Raw genomic sequence first — 23,831 nt, 5'->3', positions numbered from 1 at the left:
CTGCTTTAAAAAATAAAAAAAACGATCTATCCAATAGGTGCCCTTCTTTGCGAGGGCCCTTCTCTGGTCTTTGTGGTTGAATCTGTGTTTGAAATGTACTGCTCGACTGAGGGACCTTACAGATAATTGTCCATGCAACTTATATTACTTGCTAAACAACATATTTACTCTTGAACTTTAGGCTTACCATAAGAAAGGAGTTGAATACTTATGGACTCAAGACATTTCATCTTTTCTTTCTTAATTAATTAGTAAAAACTGCAAATAACCATCCACTTTGACATTATGGGCTATTGTGTGTGTGTCCACACATTTGTGGTTATTGATTTTTTTGATGTTGGTCGGAATAGAGTATTGGTAGATGTAGAAGATTTCAACCAGGTATTGGGGCTATTCCAAATTGGTTGAACTGCTTGTTTTGAAGGAATAAATAGACATTTTCGGCCAAATAGCATTCCATGTACTGGAATGTTGCAATGCTACACTTTCTGGATAGTTTCTGGGGTAAGAACAGTGAACAAAAGTTTGCTCACTGAGCGCTTCTTTGACAAAGTTGGTGACCATACTGCACATGTTTTATTTACCCATTTCTGATGTTCATTTAGCTCAGTATCTAACCCACTGTCTGATCCCTCAGGTTCATCATAACTATGCAGATGCGGGGTCTCATCATCCATCCCTCTCATCCCTCCTCTGTAGGTACTGTTTGATGAGCGTGAAGGGCTGCTATACTGACTTCCACATTGATTTCGGGGGCACGTCTGTGTGGTATCACGTTTTCAAGGGAGGGAAGGTAAGTTCATTTATTTGTATTATTATTTGTATTCATTTTTCTTTAACAGTATGTGGATAACAGCAGTGCATCCACCTGAGGCTCTGATGTACCCTCCCCCAATGCCGGTACTGTAAATGTATCAGATTTCTGCAGAGGCGCTACAAACGAACCTGCCCCCTGTTTTTCTCAGCGACGGCTGCAGAAATCACAGGACTGTTGCTAGGTAGTCCGTTGAGGGATCTCATTATATAAACGTGCACATTTCAAGCTAGAGGAAGAGAAATGTTGAGGTAGGATAGTCAAATCTAAGAAATGTCCCGGCTTCTCTAGTATAAGATGTAACATTGAGTGCTGTTAACATAGAAATATCACCCTTGTTTTAGATGACTACCAAAGCTACATTTACAGCTTTTCATACCCTGTCCCGTCCCCAGGTGTTCTGGCTGGTGCCTCCGACGCCTCATAACCTTGCCCTGTATGAGGAATGGGTTCTGTCAGGCAAGCAGAGTGACATCTTCCTGGGAGACCGTGCAGATGGCTGCCAGAGGGTGGAGCTGAAACAGGGCTACACCTTCTTCATCCCCTCTGGTGAACTGCCTAGCATTTAATTTTGATGTATTCCTATCATATTGACGTTAATATTATTGTAGCAAACCATACATTACATGCTCTGCTTTATTCAAGCATGTGTTTGAGGACATGTTTGGGCATGCTATCTGTTTTGAGTGGGTCAGCCGGTTCTCATGATGTTTGGCTGGCTGTCCTGTTTCAGGCTGGATTCATGCAGTCTACACCCCTGAGGACACGCTGGTGTTTGGAGGCAACATTCTGCACAGCTTTAACATTCCCATGCAACTCTCCATCTATGAGATAGAGAATAGGACTAAGGTAGGCTGTCATACAGGTGTCCCACTACTGACGCTTCACTCCACCTATGACCATTAGTTAAACTAAACTGTGTCTCTACAATGAAGATGGATGAGGAAACAGCCTCACCTCATGCAAACAAGTCAAGGTCACTTAGTTTGCTGCGTCAATGAGTGTGAGAATGTCAAATCAACCTTGTGATGTCATCAGAGTGCGCAGCTGAACACTGTATGCTGGAAACACTCGGCTTGTTATTTTTGATTAAAACATAACTAATATTCGTTAAATATAAATACCAAACTTGTTTTTGCGTGGATTCCGTGACGTGGTTAGCTTTTAACAGCTAGGACCGCTATTTCTTGTCCCAGAATTCTGCTTAACAGACAGGTTGAAGCCTGCTTGACAGAGCTGCTAAGCTGCTTGCCACCAAGCTAACGAAGTTAGTCCCAGATGAGTTTTGCAATGGAGCCCTCTTTGTCTGGAGAAATAATTGTAGTGTTCCTGCGCTGTAGGAGCTGTGTCTACTACGCTTTGCTTCAGGACAAACCGGATCACTCAGAGTTCCAATGCGGCAATTGTTTGCTTGCCGGGGATTATAGGCTTGAGGTGGCTTCCTTGATCACGCAGGTTGCCAGTCTACCTAAGAAACTGGTTAAAACGCAGAGTGGAATGTTTACCTTTTCTACGCCAGTGGCTGGACGGTGTACGCGCTTGTTGGCTGCATCTCCGCCTTGTCTTTTGTCATTATCCGACTGGCCTGTGTTGCCTGGAGCTCCCCCATCTGATAGCAGAGTTGAAGGGGCACAGCAAGAGGAGCAAGGCAATCAAAGATGGTCACATGTCATGAGCCGTGGAAGGCAAAGACAGCGGCCTCCCGCAAAGCAGTCTACACTCCCAACGATAGGCCCGGAGTAGATACAAACAACGAATAGTTTTGGCGTCCTGGAGCCTGATCTTCCTGCACCTTATGTCTGCGGCCGCAGTGCCTACTCCTACGATTTCGAAGTTGACGTCGGCAACCTTCCGTCCCTGCTCTGGATCGAACAGGGATTCTCCATATGTCGGATGCCTGTGCCGGGAGCAACAGGCTCAAGTTATCCTACCTCTCGCCCGCCCATAAAGTGTTCTCCGAGGCATGGGAGTGGGAGGTGTCCTCGTCCTTCTCGCCAGCCGTGATTTTGTGCTGCTCCATGGTAAGAAATGTGAATGTTTTTGCACCAGGAACAATGTCCTATCCCAGAGCTTGAGTAAATGACATTACTTAACTGCTATCGAATGTGCTACTTCAGGACATGGAAATCGATTCTATCGTAGTTCATGTGCGTTTTAATAACATTATGAAGGGCAACTCTGAACTGTTGAAACTGGATTTTAAAGAGGTCATTGACTCTCTGCTAGACGCTAATTAAATACCCATCATATTTGGCTCTGTGCCCTCTGAATAGTGGCATTAAATGCTTTTGCAGGATTCTTTCTTTTCACTACTGGCTACGTGATTATTGCAGCTCAATTGGTGTAATTTTTTGTTGACAATTTCAATAACCTTTTGGAAACAAAACACATTTTATAAGGAGGATGTGATCCATCCAAATCATTTGGGTTCCTGGATCCTTTTACAACATTAAAGCTGCATTGAGACAATGACTTATCAATGACTCAAGCCCAGCTCAGCTAATCCCTACCATTGTGATGCTGAGTTGTCATAATTCTTCAGAAAATGTACATTATACCAGGGGAGTTGGTAGACACAATGTAAGTAACCTGATGTTCTGAAAGAACTGCAAAATCTGGATCCCTACAAATCAGCTGGGCTAGACAATCTGGACCCTCTCTTTCTAAATATATCCTCCAAAATTGTTGCAACCCCTACTACTAGCCTATTCAACCTCTCTTTCGTATCGTCTGAGATCCCCAAAGATTGAAAGCTGCCGCGGTCATCCCCCTCTTCAAAGGGGGAGACTCTAGACCCAAACCTACATCCATCCTGCCCTGCCTTTCTAAAATCTTTGAAAGCCAAGTTAATAAACAGATCACCGACCATTTTGAATTCCACCGTACTTTCTCCACTATGCAATCTGGTTTCCGAGCTGGTCATGGGTGCACCTCAGCCACGCTCAAGGTCCTAAACGATATCATAACCGCCATCGATAAAAGACAGTACTGTGCAGCTGTCTTCATCGACCTGGCCAAGGCTTTCGACTCTGTCAATCACCGCGTTCTTATCGGCAGACTCAACAGCATTGGCTTCTCAAATGACTGCCTCGCCTGGTTCACTTGTCAGATAGAGTTTAGTGTGTCAAATCGGAGGGTCTGTTGTCCGAACCTCTGGCAGTCTCTATGGGGGTGCCACAGGGTTAAATTCTTGGGACGACTCTTTTCTCTTTATATATCATTGATGTCGCTCTTGCTGCTGGTGATTCTCTGATCCACCTCTACGCAGACGACACCATTCTGTATACATCTGGCCCTTCTTTGAACACTGTGCTAACAAACCTCCAAACGAGCTTCAACGCCATACAACACTCCTTCCGTGGCCTCCAACTGCTTTTAAATGCTAGTAAAACTAAGTGCATGCTCTTCAACCGATTGCTGCCTGCACCCTCCCGCCCGACTAGCATCACTACTCTGGACGGTTCTGACCCAGAATATGTGGACAACACCTAGGTGTCTGGTTAGACTGTAAACTCTCCTTCCAGACCCACATTAAGCATCTCCAATACAAAATTAAATCTAGTATCAGCATCCTATTTCGCAACAAAGCCTCCTTCACTTATGCTGCCAAACTTGCCCTCAAAAAACAGATTATCCTACCTTTCCTTGACTTTGGCTATGTCATTTACAAAATAGCCTCCAACACTTTACTAAGCAAACTGGATGTAGTCTATCACAGTGCCGTCCGTTTTATCACCAAAGCCCCATATACTACCCACCACTGTGACCTTTATGCTCTCGTTGGCTGGCCCTCGCTACATATCCGTCGCCAAACCCACTGGCTCCAGGTGATCTATAAGTCTTTGCTAGGTAAAGCCCCGCCTCAGTTCACTGGTCACCATAGCTACATCCACCCGTAGCACGCGCTCAAGCAAGTATATTTCACTGGTCATCCCCAAAGCCAACACTTCCTTTGGCCGCCTTTCCTTCCAGTTTTCTGCTGCCAATGACATGAACGAATTGCAAAAATCTGCAAGAAGCTGGAGACTTATATCTCCTTCACTAACTTTAAGCGTCAGCTGTCTGAGCAGCTTACCCATCACTGTACCTGTACACAGCCAATCTGTAAATAGCACATCCGACTACCTCATCCCCATATTATTACTTACCCTCTTGCTCTTTTTCACCCCAGTGTCTTTACTTGCACATCATCATCCACACATCTATCATTCCAGTATTAATGCTAAATTGTATTTTTTTTTCCGCTTCTAGGGCCTATTTATGGCCTACCTCCTTACTCTTCTACATTTGCATACACTGTACATAGATTTTTCTATTTGTCTTTTCTTTTGTGTTATTGTTTATTGTTTGTGTTATTGTTATCCGTTGTTTATGTGTAACTCTGTGTTGTTTTTGTCGCACTGCATTGCTTTATCTTGGCCAGGTCGCAGTTGTAAATGAGAACTTGTTCTCAACTGGCCTACCTGGTTAAATAAAGGTGAAATAATTCATTCAAAAACAGCGTAATTTTGTCCCTCTAGCTGTCCTGAATGCCTCTGCTGATCCTTCAGCTATTGTGTGCAGTAATCATGTGCATATGAACCAAATGTATACTGTTAGCACCGAGGCAGTGTTCCCTAGTAGGAAGTTCACTGTGTGCAGCTCACCATGCACAAACATAAATAACATGAGCATATCTACTTCTGCTAAGCTTCACCGTAAAGCAATGAAAACAAGTAAGCATCCCGGAAGAAAAGTGCTCAAAATAGCCAACGTTAACATATTTTTCAACCTCTCCCTGTCCGAGTCTGTAATACCAACATGTTTTAAGCAGATCACCATAGTGCCTGTGTCCAAGAACACTAAGGTAACCTACCTAAATGACTACCCGTAGCACTCACGTCTAAAGCCAAGAAGGGCTTTGAAAGGCTGGTTATGGCTCACATCAACACCATTATCCCAGAAACCCTAGACCCACTCTAATTTGCATACTGCCTCAACAGATCCACAGATGATGCAATCTCTTTTGCACTCCACACTGCCCTTTCCCACCTGGACAAAAATAACACCTATGTGAGAATGTTATTCATTGACTACAGCTCAGTGCCCTCAAAGCTCATCAATAAGCTAAGGAACCTGGGACTAAACAGGTCACTCTGCAACTGAATTGTGGACTTCCTGATGGGCCGTCCCCAGGTGTTAAGGGTAGGTAACAACACATTCGCCATGCTGATCCTCAACACGGGCCTGTCGGGTGCGTGCTCAGTCCACTCCTGTACTCCCTGTTCACTCATGACTGTACGGCCAGGCACGACTCCAACACCATCATTAAGTTTGCCGATGACACAGTGGTAGGCCTGATCAACAACGAGACAGCCTATAGGGAGGAGGTCCGAGACCTGGCCGTGTGGTGCCAGGACAACAACCTCTCCCTCAACGTGATCAAGACAAAGGAGATGATTGTGGACTACAGGAAAAAGAGGACCGAGCACACCCCCATTCTCATCGACGGGGCTGCAGTGGAACAGGTTGAGAGCTTCAAGTTCCTTGGTGTCCACGTCATTAACCTGTTGAGTGTAGGGGGCAGTATTTTGATGTTTGGATGAAAAACGTACCCAAATGAAACTGCCTATTTCTCAGGCCCAGACTTTAGAATATGCAGATGTCAGATTAGGATGTCAGATTAGGATAGAAAACACTCTAAAGTTTCCAAAATGTCAAAATATTGTCTGTGAGTATAACAGAACTGATATTGCAGGCGAAAACCTGAGGAAAACCCAACTCAGAAGTGTTGTTTTTCCTGAAAGCTCTCTGTTCCATTGCCTGCCTTCAATCCATTTATAGGGATATCAACCAGATTCCTTTTCCTATGGCTTCCACATGTTGTGAACAGTCTTTAGACGACATACTTTCAGGCTTTTATTTTGAAAAATGAGCGAGAATGATCACATCGCGTCATTGGATGGCTGGGTGCCAAGCAGCATTTTTTTATGCGCTGCTGGCACAGCTTAGCGCAGACATTTTCTCTCTCCTATTGAAGAAGCTATCGTCCGGTTGAAATAGTATCGATTAGGATTGATTATAAAAAATGTTTGACATGTTTCTACAAACTTTACAGATACTATTTGGAATTTTCGTCTGCCCGGTTGTGCCCGCTCGAGCCTGTGTATTTCTGAACATAACGCGCCAACCAAATGGAGGTATTTTGGATATAAAAATAATCTTTATGGAACAAAAGGAACATTTATTGTGTAACTGTGAGTCTCGTGAGTGCAAACATCCGGAGATCATCAAAGGTAAGCAGTTCATTTTATTGCTTTTCTGACTTTCGTGACCAATCTACTCGGCTGCTAGCTGTTTGTAATGTTTAGTCTGCTGAGAGAGATGTCCTTACATAAACGCTTGGTATGCTTTCGCCAAAAAGCTTTTTTGAAATCTGACACGCCAGGTGGATTAACAACAAGCTAAGTTGTGTTTTGCTATATTGCACTTGTGATTTCATGAAAATTAAATATTTTTAGTAATTTAATTTGAATTTGGCGCTCTGCAATTCAGCGAATGTTGACTAAAATGATCCCGCTAACGGGATGGGTGCATCAAGAAGTTAACTAACTAACATGGTCCAAGCACACCAACACAGTCTTAAAGAGTGCACGACAAAACCTATTCTCCCTCGGGAGACTGAAAAGATTTGGCATGGGTCCTCAGATCCTCAAAAGGTTCTTCAGCTGCACCATCGAGAGCATCCCTGGCTGGTTGCATCACTCCTTGGTACGGCAACTGCTCGGCCTCCGACCGCAAGGAAATACAAACGGCCCAGTACATCACTGGGGCTAAGCTTCCTGCAATCCAGGACCTCTATACCAGGTGGTGTCAGAGTAAGGCCCTAAAAATTGTCAGACTCCAGCCACCCTAGTCATAGACTGTTCTCTATGGTACCGCACAGCAAGCTGTACCGGAGCGCCAAGTCTAGGTCCAAAAGGCTTCTTAACAGCTTCTACCCCCAAGCCATAAGACTCCTGAACACCTAATCAAATGGCTACCCAGACAATTTGCATTGCCCCCCCCACCCCTCTTTTACACCACTGCTACTCAATGTTGTTATCATCTATGCATAGTCACTTTAATTACTCTACCTACATGTACATATTACCTCAACTAACCGGTGCCCCTGCACATTGACTCTGTACCGGTACCCTCCCTGTATATAGTCTCGTTATTATTGTTTTACTGCTGCTCTTTAATTACTTGTTACTTTTATTTCTTATTCTTATCTCGTAAGTAAGCATTTCATTGTACGGTTTACACCTGTTGTATTCGGCGCATGTGACTAATTCGATTTGATTTTATATGTAGCTTAAGAAACAAGGTTCATGAAATCAATAGTTTGCTAGTAACAGATGACATTCATATTCTGCCTATTTCTGAAATCAGTTAGATAATACCTTTTGATACAGTGGTAGCAATACAAGGTTAGAACATTTACAGAAATGCCAATGGTGGAGGTGTTGCTGTTTTATATTCGGAACCACATTCCTGTAAAGCTTAGAGAGGATCTCATGTTAAATACTGTTCAAGTAATATGTCTATAGGTTCATCTGCCTCACCTAAAGCCCATTATTGTGGGAATCTGGATAACGTGTAAAATGCTTGATAATGTATGTGATATCAACAGCGGTATATTTTCTGGGTGATTTAAATATTGACTGGCTTTCATCAAGCTGCCCACTCAAGAAAAAGCTTCAAACTGTAACCAGTGCCTGCAACCTGGTCCAGGTTATCAGTCAACCTACCAGGGTAGTTAAAAACAGCCCAGGAATGAAATAATCAACATGTATTGATCACAGCTTTACTAACGCTGCAGAAATGAGCTTGAAAGCAGTATCCAGATCCATCGAATGTAGTGATCACAATATAGTTGCTATATCTAGGAAAACGAAAGTTTCAAAGGCTGGGCCTAATATACTGTATGAGGTCATACAATATGTTTTTTAGTGATTCATATGTTGTTGATGTAAAGAATATTTGTTGGTCTGTGGTGTTTAATGAGGAGCAAACAAATCCAGCACTTGACACATTTATGAAATTGCCTTTTCCAGTTACTAATAAGCCTGCACCCATTTAAGAAAATGACTGTTAAATCTCAGTGGAATGATGAGGAATTGAAAACATTTATGGTTGAGGGATGAGGCAAAAGGAATGGCAAATAAGTCTGTCTGCACAACTGATTGGCAAACGTATTGAAAATTGAGGAATCATGTGACTAACTGAATAATAAAGAAGAAGAAACTACACTATGAAACAAAGATAAATGACAAAGAATGATAGTAAAAGGTCTTGGAGCACCTTAAATTACATTTGGGGAAAAAAGGCAAACTCGGCTCCATCATTCATTGAATCAGATTGGTCATTAATCACAAAACCGACTGATATTGCCAACTACTTTTAATTATTTTTTTCATTGGCAAGATTAGCAAACATAGGCATGACATGCCAGCAACAAAAGCTGACACTACACATCCAAGTATATCTGACCAAATTATGAAAGGTGAGAATTGTCATTTTGAATTCTGTAAAGTATCTGTGTGGAAGAGGTTAAAAAATTATTGTTGTATATCAACAATGACAAGCCACTGGGTCTGACAATTGGATGGAATATTACTGAGGATAATAGCGGACAATATTGCCACTCCTATTTGCTATATCTTTGCAAACCCTTAGTAAACTTGTGGGAAAAAATTGTGTTCGACCAGATACAATGCTATTTTACAGTAAACAAATTGACAACAGACTTCCAGCACGCTTATAGGGAAGGACATTCAACAAGCATAGCACTTACACAGCCAGAAGAGGACTGGCCACCCCTCGTAGCCTGGTTCCTTTCTACGTTTCTTTCTAGGTTCTGGCCTTTCTAGGTAGTTTTTCCTAGGGGTTTTAGGCTGGGTTTCTGTACAGCACTTTGTGACATCAGCTGATGTAAGACAGGGCTTTATAAATAAATTTGATTGATTGATTACACAAATGACTTATGATTGGCTGAGAGAAATTGAGGATAAAAAAGATTGGGGGGGCTGTTTTGTTGAGACTTCAGTGCGGCTTTTGACATTATCGATCATATTCTTCTGCTGGAAAAACGTATGTGTTATGGCTTTACACCCACTGCTATATTGTGGATATAGTTACTTGTCTAACAGAACTCAGAGGGTGTCCTTTAATGGAAGCCTCTCCAACATAATCTATGTAGAATCAGGAATTCCACAGGGCAGTTGTCTAGGCCCCTTACTTATTTCAATCTTTACTAATGAATTGCCACTTGTCTATGTATGCGGATGACTTATCACTCACTATACACGTTAGCGACTGAAATGACTGCAACACTTTACGAAGCGCTGCAGTTAGTTTCAGAGTAGATGGCAAGGAATAAGTTAGTACTAAATATTTCTAAAACTGAAAGCATTGTATTTGGGACAAATCATTCACTAAACAATTAAATCATGTAGTAAATAATGTGGAAATTGAGCAAGTTGACTAAACTGCTTGGAGTAACTCTGGATGTTAATTGTCATGGTCAAAACATATTGATACAACAGTAGCTAAGATGGGGAGAAGTCTGTCCACAATAAAGCGCTGCTCTACCTTCTTAACAGCATTATCAACAAGGCAGTTCCTACAGGCCCTAGTTGTTGCAACTGGGCTGCTGTTCAGTTGTGTGGTCAGGTGCCACAAAAATGGACTTAGGAAAATTGCAATTGGCTCTGAACAGGGCAGCACAGCTGGCCCTTGGATGTACACAGAGAGCTACCATTAATAATATGTATGTCAATCTTTTCTGGCTCAAAGTGGAGGAGAGATTGACTTCATCACTACATGTATTTATGAGAGGTATTGACATGTTGAATGCACCGAGTTGTCTGTCTGAACTACGGGCGCACAACTCGGACACCCATGCCTACCCCACAAGATATGCCACGAGGTCTCTTCACAGTCCCCAAGTCCAGAACAGACTATGGAAGACCCACAGTACTACATAGAGCCATGATGACATGGAACTCTATTCCATATCAAGTAACTCATGCAAGCAGTAAAATTAGATTTAAAAACATAAAAATACACCTTATGGAACAGCGGGCACTGTGAAGAGACACAAACACATGCACACACACGATAACATACTCACTATACAGACGTACACATGGATTTTGTATTGTAGATATGTGGTAGCGATGGAGTAGGTGCCTGAGTGCACACAGTGTGTTTGTGAAATCTGTCAATGTATTGCAATGTTTTAAAAATTGTATAATTGCGTAGCTGCTGCCTTGTCAGCAGATAATGGGGATCCATAATTAATAGAAATACAATTAGGCCCTTCCTCAGCCAGACCTCCTTGGTTTTCACAGATCTGATCAGGATAGGTTTAAGTAATATGAAATAAACTGTTGGGAAGCTAGGGATTTGAATGGAACTGTGCAGGAATGTGACACCGTAAGGCACACAAGTGCTGAAAGTGCAGTCATTTCCATTACCGTCCAATTGAGAAGCAGACTGATGCTAATGGTGGTGCCGATGAGGATGAGGGCTTTGCCCCCCTGCTTAAAAAAAAAAAAAAAATGCCATCCATATTCATGTGGAAATGGAGTCAGTGACAGGAGTGCATGTTGAATCAGGCTGAAAATAATCTTGGCGCTTGCTTCATATTATCAGCCAGAGACGGACTTCAAGGAAAGAGGGTCAAGCCTGTAGGCCTATTTGTTTATCTCTTCTTTTCACACAAACTCCCAAGGGCTTCTTATGGTGATCAGATATTGTGTAGGATTGGTTTTGTGTGTATGCGTTTGTTTGTACTGTATGACCTATATAGAGGAATTCCTAGACAGATTTCACTCGTCTTATTCGGATATTCTTTACAATAATATGATCAGAGTAGTTATTGTAATAATATGGATGCTAGTCCTGCAGGCTTTGCGATTTATGTGGATACTTGGCTAAATGTGGCTTTCTCAGAAATGATGGATAGATTGTAGGAAGAGTCAGCTTTGCAGGAAGTACCGTACTATTTTTGTTTCTGCTGGAAAAGAGGCATGAGTGTAACAACGGCGACAGTTTCATACGCTCCCCAGGGCTCGGCACGTTGTGCTCGCTCTATTTTTACACCTCGAGATAGAAATGTAGCTAAAGAAAGGAAAGGATCATCACTTTGACAAGTGTTGATCTGTGTGAAATTGTCTTTGGGAGATAAATATAGCTGTGTTTCTAAGAGGAGAGTGGGAATCAGATCATGCTGCTGTGTCTATGAGAGGGCAAGCTCTGCCTGGAGAAGTGAATGAATGGAAGAGCTTGGCCTTCAGAAGAGCCTCTGGTTTGCCAGTGTGTCTTACATTTGTGTCACTTAACTTAAAGGTCCTTTCAATCTTTTGAAAGAAACTACTGGGAAGTTTGAAAAGACTGGCTGAGTGGGCGGCGAGCTAATATTCAGGAGCTCGCCTTGGCTGACCAGTCATTGAAACGCCTATGTCAAAAGCAACTTGGATGCAGTGTCGCAGTAAAATCATCTCAAGCAAATTTGGTGATACACAAAGCAACTCAAACAACGTTGAAATTGCATCAGTTATATCACATTTTTCATACATCTCTAGGTTTGTATGTATCTTGTGATGTGGTTCACAGCAGCAGTGACGGATGTGTTGACTTGACAGCTGCGTCTGAGTTTTGGATCCCCCACCCCCATTTGTTCCATGCTGGCTGAAGACCTAATACCAGACACAGATGTAAGGGCAAACATATAAGTATCTTTGCCATAGATGAATAGGGTACACTTTTAAAAATTATATTTGCTGACACCCTACAGTCACATTTTTGGCACCAGAAGAGTAGCTATATAAACTACGCTCCTCTGCCAACACTTCTTCTCCGATGTTTGTTACAAGACAGTACTTATTTATATTAGGTAAGAGAATATCATGCTGTATTAAAATGAGAGTTAAGGTGATGTCACCTTGTCCCCTTTATAGTGAATCCAAGTGGTTGACATGGGGGAGGGGACCAGTAACTTTATGATCAAACTTTCAATCAATGTACAAGCAAGTCAGTTTTCATACTTGGGTCATCATACTTTGATCTGGTTCCTTAAAATATCATCCAATTTCTTGAAAAACATGATATTTACTGTTCATAACCTTTTAACGTTGTCTTTTATCCATGTTGTTTTTAAGTTGGATTTATTTATTTAAAATTTTTTTTTTTTTTACAATACTTGACAGTCACAGTAGATCTACTGTCTGGGTATTAAGACAGTGAATGCATCACTAGACTCACATTAAAGATAAGGTATCAACAAGGTATTAACTTTGTTAATCATAAAGAAATGGTAGTAGATTAAACATGGTAATGAAACCCCCATTGTCTTTTTTTTAAGCTTTTTGTTCTCTCAGACTGTGAAAGTTTCTCCAAACTCGTTTCAGGTTCATTCCAAGTTCCGCTACCCATTCTACCATGAGATGTGCTGGTATGTCCTGGAGAGGTACGTGCACTGCCTGACCAAGCGCTCCCATCTCACTCCGGAGTTCCGCAGAGAGCCTCTGCTAATCGGTGAGTGAGCCCAGCTAATGCCGCTATTTAACCAATACCCAGAGTGTGTCTATGAATACCGGTTCTATCCTGATAATTCTTATGGGGAGCCTTGCCTTGCACTCTTGTTGTAATTACCACTCACAAGTGGGTAATGCTTTGGAAAGAGCCAATGATATAACTCATGTGTTTAATCAGTTAGTTTGCCTTCTCACATAAATGATAGCATGATGAAAGTGACTGAAATTATAATCTGACTGGAATGGTTACACATGGAGCACAGCAGATTCGTCCCCTCGTCTTCTCTCATTCTTGTCTTCCTCAGACTTGGAAACTAAGCTGAGCACAGAGAGCCCCTCCTCTGACTCCCGGAGTCAGGACATGGACGAGGAGGACTCCTGTGAGACGCAGCAGGGACGGGATGAACAGGGTGACAGGTCAGCATTTGATGATCCCTGCTCTCCTGATAACACGAAGGGTAAATCCAGCGGCCTTCGACACCTCAAAGCTGCCTTGTCCAATGATTCTGAGGACACCTGCATCACCACCTCCACCCAGCCTCCAGAGTTCCCCAAAACCCCCTTTGGCTCGCCAGTCTCAGAGTCTCCGAGTAAATGGACTCATCTGACTGAGTTTGAACTGAAGGGCCTCAAGGCCCTCGTGGAGAAACTGGAAGCCCTCCCTGAAAATAAGAAGGGTGTTCCAGATGGCATCAAGGACCCCCAGGCCCTGCTGGAGGACATGAAGGTATGTGCCTCATCCAGCTTAGTTCTCGTGTATTTTTTTGTCTTATGTATATATCTGGATGAACCATTACAAAACACAGGAACATACTTTACTCTTCTACCCGTTCCCCAGGTTGTCTTGAAGGAACATGAAGATGATGACCCCAAAATGGCTGCCACTGGAGTACCTGTGGTGTTCTGGCCCAAGAAGTCTGCCAAGGTGAGAATGCATGCATGTTTCCTTAGAATTGTATATTCATTTTTCATCTGATATCCTGCCCATCCTGATTCTCTCTGTCTTGGACCAGTGAAGTAGTGAGCATATCCTAGGGGAGAGTGGGGTAAGTTGAGCCACCATTGTTTATTGGAAACTATACAGAAAATGAACCATTTGACCAAATATTTAGGAAGAGGTCATCATTTCATGGAGTCTGTGAAGGAAGACATTTCCTGGGGAAAAGTAGTAACAAGTTAGGTCCAAAAAATAGATTTTCACCAAGTCAAATGAATTTGTTAGAGGTTTCATGATGCTTCTATCTAAACCAAGGTAGATCATGTTTAATATTGTTCTATACATCAGTTGGGGTCTCTATAAGCGTCAACATGAGGTCCTAAACCTAGCATGAAAGTGCATCCTTTTTTTCCCCTCGGGTGTCGTTGAGCCAATGGCAAGTTGAGGAAATTTAAAGTGTTTTCTTCTCAGGTGTAATGCAAGGCATTATCGCTGGGATATGAGGTAACAGCAAGGCCTTGCCTATGTTAAAGTACAAAGTGTTTGTTAGGTGTTAAGCGCTGTTAAAATATACTTACAATTATTAAAAGACAAGAAAGTGATTGTGATTGTATGGAATTGTGTTTGGGAAATAAAGATGGTTTTGAAAAGGTAGTGGAAATATTTAGTGACCGTAATTACATTTTTGGCCGATACCGATATCCGATATTTTCCTTGCCCCCCAAAAAACGAAACCGATATTTAAAATTTTAGTGGCCTTTTAAGCATTCTAGTAGAGTTAGAGTTAACACACACATTGACCGTGCGGTCTAAGGCACTGCATCTCAGTACAAGAGGCTTCACTACAGACCCTGGTTCGAATCCAGGATGTATCACATCTGGCCCGTGATTGGTAGTCCCAAAGGGCGGCACACAATTAGCCAAGAGTCGCCCGAGTTTGGCCGGGTTAGGCCGTCATTGTAAATAAGAATTTGTTCTTAACCGACTTACCTAGTTAAATAAAGGTTACACATACACTAACTATATATAGCTAGGTGTCATCATCTAAAAGAACCCTAATTTCTAAGACAGTTCTTATTTGATTAATAGTGGTCGGACCCATCTAAACAGAATAAGGATTTGCCACAATAGTGCTCTTTGCAGTTAGCCTTCAAAATAAAAGTATGTCATTAACAGTGATGTAAATGAATACAAATAGTACAATGCCATACTTTTATTTTGAAGGCTAACCGCAAGGTCCACTATTGTGACAAATCCTTATTGTGGCTAGCTTCACATAGATGGGCCTGAACACCATTAATGTGAAGCTAGCCACAATAAGGATTTGCCACAATAGTGGACTTTGCGGTTAGCCTTCAAAATAAAAGTCAGGTCGAGCCTCTCTAGCCAGATGACGCTATCTGGCTGCTTATAACGTTAGCTTTGGGCAACAGGGTTAAGTAGCTGGCTAGCTATTTATTTTCATGAACTGAAGTTCAATTTCAATAGGCAAACAAGTGGCAACCTAGCTAATACACTCACAAGGATTCCTAAATCATTGCTAAGAATAATGACAATTACTGCAGTTTCTACTGGGCATTGTTTTCAGGCTGGTTGTATTGGTGCTAGCTAGGTACAAAGCTAAAGCTAGCTACCCCAGAAGTTGCGGTTGAAAAATTATGCTTTATTACCAACGCGGTATTGTAAACACATCATTCGTGGCCGGTGTTTGCTTGTTTGCAGACTTTTTTGTTCTGCTTTGACAGTGCTACTGTATCTATTTTGACACGCATAGACCCAAATGGCATTCCATAGTATGTATGTATGTATGTATGTATGTATGTATGTATGTATGTATGTATGTACAGTGCCTTGCGAAAGTATTCGGCCCCCTTGAACTTTGCGACCTTTTGCCACATTTCAGGCTTCAAACATAAAGATATAAAACTGTATTTTTTTGTGAAGAATCAACAACAAGTGGGACACCATCATGAAGTGGAACGACATTTATTGGATATTTCAAACTTTTTTAACAAATCAAAAACTGAAAAATTGGGCGTGCAAAATTATTCAGCCCCCTTAAGTTAATACTTTGTAGCGCCACCTTTCGCTGCGATTACAGCTGTAAGTCGCTTGGGGTATGTCTCTATCAGTTTTGCACATCGAGAGAATGAAATGTTTTACCCTTCCTTCTTGCAAAACAGCTCGAGCTCAGTGAGGTTGGATGGAGAGCATTTGTGAACAGCAGTTTTCAGTTCTTTCCACAGATTCTCGATTGGATTCAGGTCTGGACTTTGACTTGGCCATTCTAACACCTGGATATGTTTATTTTTGAACCATTCCATTGTAGATTTTGCTTTATGTTTTGGATCATTGTCTTGTTGGAAGACAAATCTCCGTCCCAGTTTCAGGTCTTTTGCAGACTCCATCAAGTTTTCTTCCAGAATGGTCCTGTATTTGGCTCCATCCATCTTCCCATCAATTTTAACCATCTTCCCTGTCCCTGCTGAAGAAAAGCAGGCCCAAACCATGATGCTGCCACCACCATGTTTGACAGCGGGATGGTGTGTTCAGGGTGATGTGCTGTGTTGCTTTTACGCCAAACATAACGTTTTGCATTGTTGCCAAAAAATTCAATTTTGGTTTCATCTGACCAGAGCACCTTCTTCCACATGTTTGGTGTGTCTCCCAGGTGGCTTGTGGCAAACTTTAAACGACACTTTTTATGGATATCTTTAAGAAATGGCTTTCTTCTTGCCACTCTTCCATAAAGGCCAGATTTGTGCAATATACAACTGATTGTTGTCCTATGGACAGAGTCTCCCACCTCAGCTGTAGATCTCTGCAGTTCATCCAGAGTGATCATGGGCCTCTTGGCTGCATCTCTGATCAGTCTTCTCCTTGTATGAGCTGAAAGTTTAGAGGGACGGCCAGGTCTTGGTAGATTTGCAGTGGTCTGATACTCCTTCCATTTCAATATTATCGCTTGCACAGTGCTCCTTGGGATGTTTAAAGCTTGGGAAATCTTTTTGTATCCAAATCCGGCTTTAAACTTCTTCACAACAGTATCTCGGACCTGCCTGGTGTGTTCCTTGTTCTTCATGATGCTCTCTGCGCTTTTAACGGACCTCTGAGACTATCACAGTGCAGGTGCATTTATACGGAGACTTGATTACACACAGGTGGGTTGTATTTATCATCATTAGTCATTTAGGTCAACATTGGATCATTCAGAGATCCTCACTGAACTTCTGGAGAGAGTTTGCTGCACTGAAAGTAAAGGGGCTGAATAATTTTGCATTTTGCTTTACTTATTTCCATAATTTTGACTTAGCGGGCTGCAGGGTTGCCTAACGAGGAACACAATGAGATTCTCTATTTGTTGCTTTTCATCTTCATGTCACAGCTGTGTCTCCTCATCAGTGTTTGTTGGATAATTAACACTGTTTTGAAGTGTTCTTGTTTACCAAGCAAGAGCTTTGCGCTAAGTGATAAATGGTTTCCTTTCAGTCAGTCACTCGGTATAACATACTATGGGGGGTCAACTATTTTGTATTTTTACATTTTTAATTTCACCTTTATTTAACTAGGCTAGTCAGTTAAGAACCTATTCTTATTTACAAACCCGGACGACACTGGGCCAATTGTGCGCCGCCATATGGGACAATCACGGCCGGATGTGATACAGCATGGATTCGAACCAGGGACTGTAGTGACACCTCTTGCACTGAGATGCAGTGCCTTCGATGTGGCGCAGCGTTCTATCAATCCTGCTCACCTGAAGCAAACTGAAATCACAATAGATGGCGCAACCATTTCCTTAATTCTTCGCTCTTCAGGTCGCCTGAAGGAAGAACATGTCACGCAATTTGCGCACTTTCCAAGCACACGAAGGCTACGAGATTCGCTTCCGAATTAGGTGTCTGTTAGCGGGGAGAGAGTACTCGTCCCCCTAGATGTTGCAAGTTTTGGGCCTGGGGTCTTGGTATGGCTTTTGTGTTTGCTAAAAGCTAACTACTTTCTGTTCTGCTTGTGTAGCCAGTGCTTCCTTGCTTGAGTAAGATGGCCAGTGGTGAGAGGAAGTTCAAAAAGGCTAACTAGTTGGGTTTGAACCTCCGACCGTGCTGTAGGGCATGTGGTTCCACAATGAAAAGGAAAGATACTCATCACTGAACAATGATGTGACATCATTTAACTGAAGTTTTCTGACGTTTGCTTTTTTGGTTGTGTGCCATTATTGCTGGCTAGACTACCCTAGACTTTACTTAGATGGCAGACATGTTCTGATTAGTCTGTCAGTATTTGTTCAGGCTTGTGATTGCATTGCAGATGGAAACTTTTATAGCGCCCAGTTCAGATGGGTTTATGCAGATAGATCTTCACAGATATACTGTATGAAGAACCATCTGAAGCTCTGTTATATGTAACTAACTCATTTGACAAGGTCAACCTTGTAGTCCCAAGGTCACGATTTGTAGTTGAACAAGTCATTGCATGTGTAGATTTAATTATTATTTAATTTTTTTACTTGAATTGAAAAAACGTTACATGCTCTTAGGATGCATGACTTGGACTGTGTGTCCATAGTATGACGTGATTGTGTGTCCCATAGTATGTTATACAGAGTCACCGACTGAAAGGGAACGTACAGTTATGATTATAATTACTGTTCCCTGAAAGAGGGAACAAGGTATATAACATGTTTGGCCCCACGCCGTCAGGGGTTTTGGGCTCACTGAAGAGCGGTACTGAATTGAGAAAATGGATGCAAGCCCCGGTATTATAGCCAGGAAGGCTGTGTGATTTCAGCTTGATTCAGGTGAATAGGATCGGCCGTTGACTCTTCATGGTATGTTGTACCTTGTTCCCTCCTTTAGGGAACATTAGTTATATTCATAACTGGACATTATGGATGACCTAGGCATACTGACCAGCTTGACAAAAAGTCTGATTTATCCTTTTGTAGCAGGTCCAAAAATGTGAAATTGTGTCACAGCATCTGTGCCTTTTTGTAAAAATAAATATATTCATGTAGTTCTGTCCTTGAGCTGTTCTGTATTATGTCATGTTTTATGTGAACCCCAGGAAGAGTAGCTGCTGTGTTTGCAACAGCTAATGGGGATCCTAATAAAATACCAAATAACACATTTCCACTGCTGTGTTAAGACAGAATGGGGAAGGAATGCAGCATAACAGAACATGGTCTGTGTGGAGCTCTGTGATCTTCTCTAACTTCCTGTGTTGCATGTTAAGTTCCAAGCTACTGGAAATACAGTAGATGCCATAGCAGAGCCATCAAATCCAGATCCACTGATACAGCGGGCAGGGAGGAAAGCAACAGACTAGATGAATCACTCACAGAGCAGTGTGATTGAGACACAATAGCAGTGCTCTGCATTGTGCTAGAATTTTGAGAATAGAAATCTGTGGTCAACTGCTGCTCCTCACCGTCGGTCCCTTTAAATGCCAGCCGGTGATTCTGTGTGCACCTTTGGTGATTAAACCCCATCTGTCTCTCTATTGGCTGGACTGGTCTGGTCTGGTTTTCCTTCCCAGTGATCCTGCTCATGAATATCCCCCAATTGGTTTTGCGTTCTCTCTCCTGACTGGAAGAAGTGGGGCTCCCTTGCACATATTCAAATACATTATCTGCATATGGTCTTCCAATTGGCTGCACTGTCTTCCTGTACTCCCTCCCAGACCTAGCTTTTCTCTACTCATGAGCTAGCCTGATCTGTGGTGCGGTGCTGTGTGCCTTGCCTTTGCTGGTGATTGTGGAGCAGGAGGGAGGGCCGTGGGGTAGACAGCAGTAGGAGGAGGAGGCTTTAGGCTGGGGCTGCCTTCAGCCATGTCAGTTTGCTGTGAGCTGGTCGGGGTATGAAAACCGGCCATGGCCATGTCGCTGAGCGCTGACGATGAGGATTACGACTCAGAGGCTGAGCAGGTTGGTTAGCGCACTGAACCCAACCCCTCGGGACAAAGAAAAGGATAGGAATGTGTATGTGTGTGAGGCACGGTGAATTGAGCTGAGCATTGGTAGATGTTGTGTGGAACTGGAGCCACCTAAAGAGATGCCGTTTCTCCTTTCTCTTGTTTCTTTTCTCCCCTGTACTTTTCATTGACAGGTTGTGTGCGTGTGTGTACCTGGTAAGTGCAGGAAGAAGGCACTGAGTGTTCAGACAGCAGTGTTAGTCCACAGGGCAGCTACTGGTTGTTCCAGAACAGGAAAGAAAAATGAGATAAACAACAAGAATGTTGTGTGTGTGATCAGACAGAAAGATGCAGATTAGAGATGAATATTTAAATGGCTCGTATGGGCTTGTGTAAGCATGTATGAACAGGGAAGAATGAATCAGATGCATTTTAATAGATTTACTGTGCCTGCGATTGTGTATGGTAAAGAGAGAAAATGAAGTTCATGTGTATCGTGTGAATTGGGTTTGGCACAGCCTGCAAATTGTGCATGTAAACAGTGAGGGAGATATTGTGTTTGTGTATAGGCTCTTCAGCCACACAGTCATATCCCTGACTGCATTCCACACCCCCTTCCAATTATACACAGGCTGGGTTGTGATATCATTGGATACAGTTGAATTCTTTTCCATCCTTCCACAGATGAGATGGCGGAAGATTCCCCCCGTTATTGCTGTAGATATTTACACAACCAGTTTGTATGTGGTGTTCCTGTGCAAGTTTGCAGATGTTCAATGTCAGATGAAAACATATCACCATTTCAAGGGTCTGGTTGCAGATGTTTTTACAGTGCTATGAGATATGGATAGATTGATCTGAGATAAATTACAAGAAGTTGTTCAGTCAGTCACTTGTGAATTCCTTGTCCTTTTTGAGTTTTTGTTGTATCAAGAGCAAGTTTCATAGGCTTGTAAATCCAGAAGATTACAATAGAAAGTGCCAGTGCAGTCAATGTTTGGACAGCAGTTGGCAACAAGCCTTTTTGATCCCCGTTAACATGAATATTCAGGAAGTAGCCTAAAATAAATATGGTGACGTGATAACGATTCATCTTTTTCTGACCGTGCCCCTGGGCGATCACAGTGCCTCAGGTTCTGAGAGCTCTGCATCTATTATTCCTCGCTCGCTTTTTCCTCTTGAGGTTTTCCAGCAGTATTTTATCTAAGATCCAGATGTCTGTTTGTACTGTATGACTGGGAGTGCGTGGGTATGGCCAATGCACATTGAGTAGGTCCTCCTGTGCTTAGCTGTAGTGCAGTAGATTATTATGCTGTGGCATCTGCTTCTACTCCTCTGCTGAACCTCAGCTTTGCTGAGCTAAGGAATAAGCCTGCTTAGTAACGCTCATCTTCATACCTTACATAATATGCGTCTGTGGTCTTGGAATGCATTACATAGTTTACAGATAACAAACCTGTTGTCAAACTACTAGGCATTAAAGGCTTTGTTGCTGATGAGATGGAGAGGCTACACTTCTGATGTCATTGCATGTCCTTGCAAGGAGATGGCATGCTCCCTATACAATCTCCATTGGAATATGATGAGGAACATCTGTCACTGAAAGTGATCCTAGCTTCCTGTGACCGTGATTATGGTAACTGAGACTCTCTTCCTCTATGACGAGGGAGATTTAACCCCTTATGTCACTGCTCTACAGGAATCTCATTGTGCGTTTATCCTTTCAAGGGGTGTTGCATCCAGACATGGTGGGTGACCAAGGTGATTATGGAGACAATGTGGAGGGCTGTCTGGAAAATCTTTTCTCATGAGAGGTCTGTGGTCCTTTGGCCTCCTGGCCCGAGGTATGATCTGACAGCGATAGAGCTACTCTTTTAAGGCAGGTTAACTTCAAGATCACTAAATTATGTCAGGTAATCGGTTACATAAGGGAATCTGATGGATGATACATCAGTGTCTTGTTACTTTTGGTCATGTAGTGTACGTCACAAGCATGTGAGCACCTGCTCGTCGAACATCTCATTCCAAAATCTTGAGCATTAATAGGGAGTTGGTCCCACCGTTTGCTGCTATAGCAGACTCCACTCTTCTGAGCTCTATACTAGATGTTTGAACATTTATGCGGGGACTTGCTTCCATTCAGCTACAAGCGTTAGTGAGGTCGGGCACTGATGTTGGGCGATTAAACCCGGCTTGCAGTCTGCGTTCCAATTCATCCCAAAGGTGTTCGATGGGGTTGAGTTCAGGGCTCTGTGCAGGCCAGTCAAGTTCTTCCACACCAATCTCAACCTCGCTTTGTGGCCACAAAGTTGGAAGCACGGAATCATCTAAAATGTCATTGTATGCTGTAGAGTTAAGATTTCCCTTCACTGAAACTAAGGGGCCTAGCCCGAACCGTGAAAAACAGCTCCAGACCATTATTCCTCCTCCACCAAACTTTACAGTCGGAACTGTACATTGGGGCAGGTAGTGTTCTCCTGGCATCGGCCAAACCCAGATGGTGAATCGTGATTCATCACTGCAGAGAAAGTGTTTTTCCACTGTTCCAGACTCCAATGGCGGCGAGCTTTACACCACTCCAGCCGACGCTTGGCATGGCACCTTGTGATCTTAGGCTTGTGTGCGACTGCTGGGCCATGGAAACGCATTTCATGAAGCTCCCCTACGAACAGTTCTTGTGCTGATGTTTCTTCCAGAGGCAAGTTTTGCAACCGAGGACAGACAATGTTTACGTGCTTCAGCACTCAACAGTCCTGTTCTGTGAGCTTGTGTGGCCTACCACTTCGCGGCTGAGATGTTGTTTATCCTAGACATTTCCACCTCACAATAACAGTACTTACAGTTAACCGGGACAGCTATAGCAGGGCTGACAAACTGACTTGTTGGAAAGCTGGCATCGTATGACGGTGCCATGTTGAAAGTAACTGAGCTCTTCAGTCCAATTCTACTGCCAATGTTTGTCTATGGAGATTGCATTTCAGCGTGCTTGATTTTTATAGATCTGTCAGCAATGGGTGTGGCTGAAATAGGGGTGTCCACATACTTTTGTGTATATATGGTGTTTGCCAAGGAGGTGACCGGTGACACAGGACAGGTGATGGAGCACTGTACATGTCCATGCTTTGTTTAGTTTTAGCAGTTCCTTGGATCAGTCAGACCCCCATTCTATAGTACTAACAGAGTCCCTCGGATTCCACCACTGATTTAGATTTCCCCCAATATCCAAAATAATCCTCTCTGGCTGTTTCTTGGATCTCTGATCACCCCAGCCTGGACACTCTGCTTAGTGTCCACTTGTTTGAGGATAAGTCTAGAACAAGGCAAGGATCTATCCTCGGACCCTGCTGTTCATTTGTGTTTTCTCTGTGGTAGCTGGGCTTGTTACTGAACCTGATTTCTTTGTGTATGACAGTAAAACATTCTTCTGATGACTATAACATTTGTTGGCACCTTCAATTCTTGCACATTTTCTCGTAAAAAGTATATTTCAACACTGTTTGCTCAGGTAAATTTGCTGAACTGCTAAACTTGGACCCAATCAGAACTCCTGTACACACCCCTCATCATGAAGGCAGCCAATGGCCTGCTTCTATGTAGGATGTAAACA

At 42.8% G+C, this 23,831-nt stretch overlaps 1 protein-coding gene across 14 annotated transcripts in view; it reads left to right on the top strand.

The window, feature by feature from the left end:
* Window positions 1–23,831, top strand: part of kdm2bb (lysine demethylase 2B b) — a 54,916-nt gene that overhangs the window by 9,657 nt on the left and 21,428 nt on the right. For 10 of the 14 annotated variants that reach the window (XM_090234726.1, XM_090234724.1, XM_090234727.1 and 7 more), the window contains 6 exons: window positions 700–793; window positions 1,210–1,363; window positions 1,548–1,663; window positions 13,252–13,378; window positions 13,683–14,104; window positions 14,216–14,302. In XM_090234726.1, coding sequence (XP_090090852.1) covers window positions 700–793; window positions 1,210–1,363; window positions 1,548–1,663; window positions 13,252–13,378; window positions 13,683–14,104; window positions 14,216–14,302 — 1,000 coding nt within the window. Of the gene's footprint in view, window positions 1–699; window positions 794–1,209; window positions 1,364–1,547; window positions 1,664–13,251; window positions 13,379–13,682; window positions 14,105–14,215; window positions 14,303–20,056; window positions 20,238–23,831 lie in introns of those variants that run through there. The other 4 variants (XM_090234733.1, XM_090234732.1, XM_090234731.1 and 1 more) reach the window with 3 other exon arrangements.

The sequence above is a fragment of the Oncorhynchus mykiss genome, chromosome 5 (assembly GCF_057628025.1).
Source record: "Oncorhynchus mykiss isolate SJ-2025 chromosome 5, ASM5762802v1, whole genome shotgun sequence".
Classification (NCBI taxonomy): Eukaryota; Metazoa; Chordata; class Actinopteri; order Salmoniformes; family Salmonidae; genus Oncorhynchus; species Oncorhynchus mykiss.
The sequence above is the reverse complement of the archived record's forward strand: the minus strand, read 5'-3'. Positions and strand labels throughout refer to the sequence as shown.